This window comes from Rhineura floridana, chromosome 19 (genome assembly GCF_030035675.1).
Source record: "Rhineura floridana isolate rRhiFlo1 chromosome 19, rRhiFlo1.hap2, whole genome shotgun sequence".
In the NCBI taxonomy this organism is placed as follows: domain Eukaryota; kingdom Metazoa; phylum Chordata; class Lepidosauria; order Squamata; family Rhineuridae; genus Rhineura; species Rhineura floridana.
The window spans coordinates 21,611,638-21,621,578 of record NC_084498.1 but is presented as its reverse complement, the minus strand read 5'-3'; the positions used below and the strand labels follow the sequence as shown (position 1 = coordinate 21,621,578).

Here is a 9,941-nt window from a genome sequence, read left to right as displayed (position 1 = left end):
ATTAGAATCTTGCAATTGTTGCTGTATTTTACTTTGTAAACTGGTCTGAGGACTTTTTTTCTGGGGCGGGGGAGAAGGGAAGTGTTCTATAGATATTTTAAATAATAAGCAAATAGTCTACCTTGCAGCCCTGGGGTGGGGGAGCAGGGGAATCTGTGGCCCTTCAGATGTTGCTAGGCTCCAACTTTAGAATATAAGCCCTGCTGGATCAGGTCAATGGCCCATGCAGTCCAGCATCCTGTTCTCACAGTGGCCAACCAGATGCTTATGGGAAGCCTGCAAGCAAGACCTGAGCGCAACAGCACTCTCCCCTCCTGCGGTTTCCTGCAGCTGGTGTTCAGAAGCATGCTGTCTCCAAGAGTGGAGGCAGAGCACAGCCATCATGGCTAGTTGCCATTCATAGCCTTCTCCTCCATTTGTTTGTCTAATCTGCTTTTAAAGCCATCCAAGTTGGTGGCTGTCACTGCCCCTCGTGGGAGTGACCCCCCCCGAATTTAACTATGCGCTGCATGAAAAAGCACATTCTTTTGTCTGCCCCAAATCTTCCAGCACTCAGTTTCCATCAGCCCCAGTCACCTCGGCTAATGCTCAAGGGATCTGGTTTCCAGCAACATCTGGAAGGCCACACAAGTTTTTTTTTGGGTGGGGGGCAGATTTTAAGTATGCTTAACATGATGTTTCAAGTGGACCTGACTGTCTTAAAACAGTCGCAATCACACACATCCAGCAATTTTTACTGCAGACGGTTCCCAGAAAAACGGGGGTAAGAAAATGGAAGGAAAATTAGTTCACCCTAAAAGAAAAAGTCTACAGGCTCCCCCAAAAAACTCTCCCAAGAGACCAGAGCAGGAAGGTGATTTCTCAGTGACAGGGAGCCGAGAGGAAGAAAGGGCACTTGGGCTGTAATCCTATGCATTTACTTGGGAGTAAGTCCCACTGAACATCACTAGATTTACTTGTGAGTAAGCATGCCAAGGATTGTGGTGGGTCTCAAAATCATCTTACTCCCCCCCCTCAGTGCCTTAAAGGCAATCCTAACCAAGTCTTCTCAGAAGTAAGTCCAACAGAATCCAATGAGCCTTACTCCCGGGTCAGTGGATTTAGGATTGCAGCCTGAACTGCTAGAGACCTAGGAATCCAGTTGGACCCTCAGAGAAATGTCAATTTAAGCAACTCACAGTAATACAATTTTAACAAGGTGAAAAAAATATAGTTGCATTTGAAAGGCGGCTTGCAAGTCTATTTGATAAATAAAATGAAAGAAATAAAAGTTAAAAATAGGGGTGGTGGTTTCACCAGGAATTGTCGTTGTTATATGCCTTCAAGTCGATTATGACTTACGGCGACGCTATGAATCTTTTTTTTGATACATTCATAGGGTTTTCATGGTAAGACGTATTCAGAGGTGGTTGACCATTGCCTTCCTCTAAGCCTACGGGCACCCGGTATTCCCAGGTGGTCTCTCATCCAAGTACTAACCAGGCCTGACCCTGTTTAGCTTCCGAGATCAGGCACATTCAGGGTAGTATGGCTGTAGACTCACCAGGAATATGGACCAGGAAATCAAAACCACCATTGGTATATTGGGAAAGTTCAAAGATATGCTTCCCCAGGGCTACAAGAGACAGAATGGATGTGTAAAACAAGCAAAAAAGTGCCAGTGTCTTCTGATCATGTTGCAGAATACAGCTTTTCTGACAGCAGAATTGGGATCCCCCTCCCTCAAACACACACAGAATACAAAAGAGTGCAACTGCACACCTGCATTCATTGCAAGCAGGCACAATCGTCTGTGTTCATGGTGGCGCTGAGTGCAGATATTTTTTTACATGTGGTACCGCTAAGCGTCATCACACCAGCCAGTCCCCAAAAGACACTAGCCTTCCAGAACTAAATGCGCCTCTGGGATCTGTGCACACGCCCATCTCCATTTGTCAAGCAATCTTTTATAGGCTAGAGAAGGGAGCTAAAATAAGCTCTTTGCTGCTTTGCTTACCGAATACCAAGCGTTGAAAAGAAATAATCCCGTTTCCAGAGGAAACAATCCCTTTGGGTTAGCCCTGCAAATGTATCCATCTCTGCAAGGGATTGCAAAAGAAATCCAGGCCAGCCCTGCCCTGAAGACTCTTTCGAATGTTCCTTTTTGACTGTACAGATCCAGGTAGGACTGGGAACGTCCCTTCCCTGAAGAGCCACTACCAGTCAGTGTGGACAGTCCTGAGCTAGATGGGCCAATGGTCTGACTCAGCAGAAGGCAGCTTCCTGTTGTGTGCCAGATATTATTGTGAAGCTATGCTGTAGTGGTGTCTTGCTTGCAAACCTTGACCGGTCAAGTAGTAGGCACCGAAAACCAGCAGGATTTAGCAGACTTCTGCTGGCGCAAATGTCATATGGATCATGCACACTGGGTTTGGCAGGCCTGCCCTCCATCCTCTGGTATCTGGCAGAGCAGAAATGCAGGTTCAGAGCAGCTCTCTAAACAGCCGCAGGGGGTTCCTGATAAGCAGCCATGCTCCCACCCAGTTCTGCAAGAAGGGTGGCACTGGAGGGGCCAATGTCTAGTCTTGGACTTGACAGGGAATGGGCAGTCTTGGGGGTGGAGTTGGGTTTTTTTTACTAGAGCTCCAAGAGCCACTGACCAGCCGCTAGTGCAAAAGACGTAGGCTTAGAATTGCAAGGAGTCTGAGCCCAGCAATTTGTTCCGAGTCCCCAGAACTGAATAGTGGAGGCTGGTGGTTTCATGTCAGTGGGGCAGTGGAATCCATTCCGGGTTTCCCACCTATCTGTCCACGGTGCTGAAGGTTTCGACACCTTGGACAGCTATGGGAAAACTCTGGAGTGGACGCCGCAGCCCCACTGACATGCAACCACCAGCCTCCACTGGAACTGAACGGTAGGCTTTCCACACAATAATCCATCCCTTGTTATCCCCAACTTTCCAGCAGTGTCATTTAGGACAACGGCAGGGACGTGTAGGTGGGTGGGGGTCATTTTGTTGCTATTATTGTTGAACTATGAGGAATAAGAAACTCTTGCCAATCTACAACCACACTGAGATCTACCATGAGATTTTACCTTCTGCCCACCCCTGGGGAATGACATACGTAAACTGAGGCCTCATGTGCACCTTACGTTTAAAGAGGTATTATACCACTTTAGCAGTCATGGCAACCCCCAAAGAATCCTGGGAATCATTCCCTGGGGAAAGGGATGGATGGTTACAACATTCTGAAATTGTAGCTCTGTGAGGCGGAATAAGGGTCTCCTAACAACTCTCAGCACCCTTTACAAACTACAGTTCCCAAGACTCTTTGGAGGAAGCCATGACAGTTAACGTGGCATCGTAGTGCTTTAATGATAAGGTGCAGATGTGGCCTGAGAGAGAAGGAGCAACAAAGATCACACAGAAGGGTGGAAACCATAAATACTAGGCCCTGAAAGGATGAGCAGCACACACATGGCAGGAAGGAACTACATAATCACTGACGGCACAACACTTTCGGGACAGTGATGGGGAACCATTTTCAGCCGGAGGGCCACATCCCCTCAGGGACAACCTTCCGGGGGGCGCATACCAGTGGTGGTGTGGCCAGATCCCCCCCTCAACTCTCTATCTTCCAGCCAGGCAAAGCAAAAGTTATTACCACTGTTCAAAGATGCATTCAAGCCCAGTAGAAATGACTGAATAAGGTTGCAGAGCAGGTCCAGTGGGGGGTGTGGCCTGGGAGGGGTGGCTTGGGCAGAGTTCCGAGGGCCAGCTAGAGAAGCCTGGAGGGCCACGTTCAAGCTGGGGCTGAGGTTCCCCACCCCTGCTTTAGGAGTTCTTGAAAGCTCTCAGAGATACCCAAACCCACCCCTGTGCTGGAAACCCCACTTCTGCCACTTGCTGGAACAAAACAGGAGACGGAGCAGCGTTTCCCTCCCGAAGAATTGAATAAAATGAAAACAAAATATTACATACACCCACACATTCCTCCTAGGTCAGCTTCAGAGGATGTTCACAAGGTGCTAAGAAACAGTTGACTCTCTTACGAAGCGCCTTGTTGACCCGGCTTTTTAAAAAAAGAAGCTGGCCACCAGGGAGGGTGTTGGAGGCTGCCTGCTGCCCACAGGCCTTCCAGTGTTGTTTGCGCCTGAAGGGCAGGCAGAGGATCCTTGCTGGCCCCTCGGGACTATGCATCATCTGCTGCGTGTACTTCCAACCCAATCTTCATCCACACATGGGATCCTTCAAGACTCCTGGGAGCAGAGCATGGTGCTGCTCTGGCTAGCTGGGCACCGTGTCCCTTCCAGGGATCAGAGCGAGGGGGTGTCTCTTGGTCTCGGGAGCGCTTCCACGTGTTGCTTTACCCCTCCGCCCTTCTCACGGAGCAAGGAGGATGAGAGGAGGAGCAGGAGGTTGAGGAGATGAAGAAAGGTGTAAGAAAGGCACCATCCCTCTGAACCATCCATCACAGCCTGGAAGAAAACAAGAGACAAGAAAGGTGAAACATGAAGGCAATAAGGGATTCTTTTGAGGGTTTCTTTTGCTGGGAAGGGTGATATTCATCCCACTTCATAGCTTTAGTCCTAAAGGTAAAGGTAAAGGTGTCCCCGCACTTGTAGCGTGAGTCGTTTCCGACTCTTAGGGTGACGTCTTGCGACGTTTTACTAAGCAGACTGTATATATGGGGTGGGATTGCCAGTTCCTTCCCCGGCCTTTCTTTACCCCCCAGCATACGCCGGGTACTCATTTTAACGACCATGGATGGATGGAAGGCTGAGTGGACCTCGACCCCTTTTACCGGAGATTCGACTTCATCCTTCCGTTGGAATTGAACTCTGGCCGTGAGCAGAGTTTTCGGCTGCGTTACCGCTGCTTACCACTCTGCGCCACGGAGGGTCTCTAGCTTTAGTCCTACCTTAAAAAAAAAAAAATGCTTGAACAGAGAAATATTGGGTGAAGACTATATGTGCTTCAGTTGCGATTGGTGTCAATTGGGACTAGTAGGGCGGCAAGCAGGGAGCCCCACAGTAGGCGGAGCCAGAGCTAATGGCAGGCGGAGCCAACTCATTCTCGTTTGGTCCCCATCCTCCTCCCGGCTGAGTTCTGCAAGGAGCAATGCTGAGACTAAGGAGCAGGAAGAGAAGGAACCTGACAGCCTGGGCTACCTCCTGTGCAGGTGGGGGCAGGCTGAGACTAGTGGGACATTGGCCCATTCGCCCTTATAGTCCAGAGCCGGACTCTGCTGGTGGGCTTTAAAAGAGAGAGCGAAAAGACTCCTCCAAATTTCCGCATCAAGGTACCCCAAACTCTATCCCAATGACCCCTTGTCTCCCTAGACATTGGGATCTGCCAATGAAGCCCTGCTTAAGATTCCATCAATTGTAAATCTTAGGCAGTCCTAAAAAGAAGGCAGGTTCCCCCACCCCAGGGGTAGTTACAGCATTCCCAAAAGCTGGCTGGCAGTGAAGACTGTTTCTTTGGGCAGATGGGACACTGCCCCACCAAACTCAGTCTGCCATTAGCCAGCCTCCACTTGCCTGCCTTCTTACTTACATCCAGTCTAGGGGGACGCACTGCCTGTCACCTTCCTTCTCCTTACGTCTCAGCGTTGCCCCTCGTAGAACCCAGCATGGAGGAAGAGGGCGGACAAAATCAGAATTGGTTGGCTCTGCCTGTCATTGGCTCTGGCTCCACCTATCACTGGCTCTGGCTCCACCTACTGTTGGGCTCCCTGCCTCCCGCCCCGCCAGTCCCATTAGAATTCAGTGCAGGCGCAAACATGAAATTTATTTATTATTTACTTTTACATCCCACCTTTCCTCGAAGGAGCTCCAGGTGGCACACATGGTTCTTCCCCTCCCCATTTTATCCTCGCAATAACCCTGTGAGGTAGGCTAGGCTAACAGACAGTGACTGGCCTAAGGCCACCCCCCCGAGTGGGGGATTTGAACCCTAGCCTCTCCAGTCCAAGCCCAACCACTACACCACATGGCTTTAATTTATCTGCAGAGCAGAAAGTCAAACGTAAGAAAATATGGGAGTGAATTGGGGAGTTTTTTAAACAGGTGCAGTTCCTGCTTGGAGGCCCTCTTTCCCCCATCCCCGTTGGAAAATCTTCCCTAGCTCTAAACACTGGAAGGAACAGAAAAGGCTTGCAATGTAAACTCCAGCTGCGAGCAGGCAGTTGGCTTAGCAACAGGAGCGGCATGTGTGTGTATCTGTGCTGGGGACAGCCCCAAATTTATGCCCTAGGGAGATGTGTAAACAGTCAGAGACATAAGGAATGTTGAAGGTAGGAATTGGCCTCAGAATTCCTATAGCCAGATAGTTTATCATTGCTTGGCTCCTTAATAAGCCCTTGACCTAAATACATGTCCAAGCTAATGCTGGCTGTGGCTTGACATGGAAATGGACTGTCTTTAAGTCGATCCCCACTTATGGCTACCCTATGAATAGGGATTTCATGGTAAGTGGTATTCAGAGGGGGTTACCATTGCCTCCCTCTGAGGCTACTCCTCCCCAGCTGGCGAGGGCCTGCTTAGCTTGCCACCGCTGCACAAGCCAGCCCCTTCCTTGCCCACAACTGCCAGCTGGGGGGCAACTGGGCTCCTTGGGACTATGCAGCTTGCCCACGGCTGCACAGGTGGCAGGCAATGTAACCCCTGAGCCACTCCCCATGGGGGTGATCTTTAGCTGGCCCTTCACGCCCAGGAGACACGAGCGGGGATTTGAACTCACAGACTCTGGACTCCCAGCCAGGCTCTCTTCCCCACTGTGCTACACCAGCTGTGGCTTAATTAGGGCCAAATCCCTGCCTTGGAGGTGGTTCAATGTGCCCAGCTCAGCTATGGAGCATGCAAATGTATCCAGCAAAGACAGAGTGACTGCATGCAGAGTGTATTTCTGTCTGTTGTGGTGTGTAGTTTCCGTTATGAAACTAGGGATGGAAAGATCTGTCCATTTTGGTTATCTCCAGTTTCTCATTTTTCCAGCCTTAAATTCAGTTCTCCCCATTTCTGCAGCAATTTGCGAGGTGTTTTTTTTTTTTAAATAAAACCCTCATGAAAATTCTCCAGCCGCCGCCTCTCAGCTGAGACATTGCCAAGCGACATTGGCCAACGGTCTGCCTTGGCGTTTCTCTTGCTCCTAAGACGTCGGTCTTACTCTGCTGACTTCCAGAAGTGGCCGGGGTGGGAAAGCCGACGGTTCCGCTTTGGCAGTTTCTCCAGCATGTCCATGAGCTTGGTGAAGGTCGGCCGTTCCTCCTGCTCAAAGGCCCAGCAAAAAAGAAGGATGTCCTGTAAGGCACGGGGAAGGGAAGGTTATGCAAAGGAGGAAAGCACCCAGGCTCACACGCAGACACACAGTCAAATGCACACACGCACATGGGCGCATGGGTGAATGTGCACACACAGAGGTCGGACTCTTGTGGGGAATGCGACGTGTGCTTTACACAAACTTTCAAGCTAGACTTATGTTGCAGAAAGCTGGGAAGCTGCAATTTCCTCCCCGCATGGCCTCATCTCCTCCACTTCCTAGTTTCTGCTTGCTTAAGATCCCCCTGATCCTCAGGCATATGGGTAACCAGCCTCTTAAAGACACCACCTGGTCCTCCCAAGAAGGGGGGACAGTTTATAATCAGACCCAAGAGAAAGCAACCAAGCAACCAAGGACAAGATAGTCAGAACCAACATTGGCTGCAACTTTAAGGAGTTGTGCTCAGGCTTGCTTTTTCCTCCTCCCTCCCCTTCCTTTTTCCCTTTTTTGTCATGTCTTTTTTCGATTGTGCCCCTGATGGCAAGGATCAACCTAGAAATGATTTCTGTAAGCCACCCTGAGGGCCTTTTTGGCTAAAGAGTGGGGTATAAATGCTGTAAACCAGCTGTGGGGAACCTTTGGCCCTCCAGATGTTGCTGAACTATAACTCCCATCAGCCCCAGAAAGCATGGCCAATGTCAGTCGTAGTTCAGCAGCCGGCAACATCTGGAGGGCCAGAGGTTCTCCATACCTGCTGTAAACAAACAAACAAATGCCTTTTACCACCCCTTTCCTCTCTCTGTTTATCGCCTGTCCCCTTATTTCCCTTTCCATCCTCTCTTGAAATTCAGATTGTAATCTCCTTGGGACAGGGATTTGGTTTTTTGCTTATGATGCACCGTAAAGCACCACGCATGTGCATTAACAGTGCTGCAGAAAGCGGAAGCTAAGTATGTTTCAAATCTTTTTAAATCTCCCCCTCTATCCTCCAAGGAGCTCAGGATAGTATATCTGGCCCTTTCTATTTAATCCTCACAACAACCCAGTGAGGTAGCAACGGGCCCAAGGCTACCTGGTATGCTTTGCACCAGAGTAGATTCAAACCCAGATTTTACCATCCAATACTCTAACTACACGCTGCATCTTAAAATTGTCTCTGAGTTGCCAAGCTGAGCAAAGAGCAATGGTTTTCCATTGCTATGGATGGACAAATCTGCCTGTTTTGGTTCTCTTCTCATTTTCCCAATCTTAAATTCAGTTCTCCACATTTCCGCAGTGGTTTGCGACTTTTCGTCTGCATTTTAGTCCACATTTCTCCAAAAAGACCCAATTTTGTATGCAGGGTTGACTAACACTCAATTTTTGCCAACAAATTTCTCCCCAACATAACACATGTCTCTGTGTTACTTTTGCTAATATATACATATTTATATGCACTCTTTGCACAAGTATATGCAAATTTTGGACACATTCCTTGTCTGGAGAACTGCGCTGCAAAATTGTGCAAAGTGTGGATTTCGAAGGACGGCGGCATTTCGGTTCCCATCCTGTTTCTCAAAGTGCAAATGTGGTCGGTTTGTCTTTAAAACGGGAACTTAATCAAATTTCTCCTCCAGTCCTATTTCGAACAGCCAAAAGCCACCTACCGAAATCTCCTTCCCCATTCCAATCTGGCTGAGGTTCGGCTTCATCCCTCGGCCAACTTGCCAAATTATTGCCTCGGCGGGTTGGGTCTTGAAGGGCCATTCCCGAGCGTGCAGCTCATACCAGATGGTGCTTTGGGGGAGAAACAGGTGCAACGTTAATCATGCACACGTGCATGCACACATGTTCCGCTTCCCTGCAGCTTCTGTATGGACTTCCAAAGCTCAGGCACAGGGTAGCGTCATCATACTCGAGGGATGGTGAACCTTGGGGCCTGGGGGGCAAAAGGCAGCCATCGGGACTTTCCCCAGGCTACACATCCATCCAAGCCATTCACCTCACCAGCCGTGCTTTGCCTCCTCCCCGACTGTTTTGCCTGCCCTTGAACTCTGATTGGGGACAGAAGGATACTGTCATTTTCACTCCTCTCCATCGGTGATTTTTCCAATCTTAAATTCAGTTTGTGACATTTCTGCTGCAATTCGTGTATTTTTTCTAAAATCCTCACGGAAATTCCTCAGCCAATTTCCTCTTGCACACACACATTTTTGCAAGGAATTTTCTGTAACGTAAGGCATTCTTGTACGTCATTTTCACCCATATAGTCATTTCTAAGCCTGCTTTCCCCCTAATATGTGGGCTTCTTTGCAGGAAGAACTGTATCGCAAAATCTGAAGGACGGATGGCGTCTTGGTTCTCCTACTGTTTCAGAAAGTGCAAATTTGATAGATACACCTTGAAATGTGAACTGAATTGAATTTCTCTCCCAACTTCTAACTTTGATCATGCTTATTGCTTGTCTGGATGGAGAACAGAGGGGAGGCTTGTGCGAGTCTGAAGAAATGAGCCGACTGTGCAAAGGTTAGATTCATATTTAGTGTTCTGCCCATTTTTGCTTCTGGGTCCACCCACAAATGGCATATGGACCCCAAAAGATTGTCCAGATGCAAATGTGGCCCTTTTTCATGCTTGGGGAAAGGCTCCCCTCCCCCAGCTTTGGGCTCTCTCCCGCAGGGTCACCAGTAGGTACAATATTATGTCCTTGCCTCAAAGG

The 9,941-nt window shown here is 49.1% G+C and overlaps 1 protein-coding gene and 1 pseudogene across 4 annotated transcripts in view; both read right to left on the bottom strand.

The window, feature by feature from the left end:
- Window positions 1–1,429: 1,429 nt before the first annotated feature.
- Window positions 1,430–1,539, bottom strand: LOC133373546 (5S ribosomal RNA; annotated as a pseudogene).
- Window positions 1,540–3,381: 1,842 nt separating this feature from the next.
- Window positions 3,382–9,941, bottom strand: part of KSR2 (kinase suppressor of ras 2) — a 205,767-nt gene continuing 199,207 nt past the window's right edge. For 2 of the 4 annotated variants that reach the window (XM_061602875.1, XM_061602874.1), the window contains exons 18-19: window positions 8,890–9,019; window positions 7,147–7,284 (exon numbers count right to left, since the gene is read on the bottom strand). In XM_061602875.1, the coding sequence (XP_061458859.1) occupies window positions 7,147–7,284; window positions 8,890–9,019 (268 nt within the window). Of the gene's footprint in view, window positions 4,459–7,146; window positions 7,285–8,889; window positions 9,020–9,941 lie in introns of those variants that run through there. The other 2 variants (XM_061602873.1, XM_061602872.1) reach the window with 2 other exon arrangements.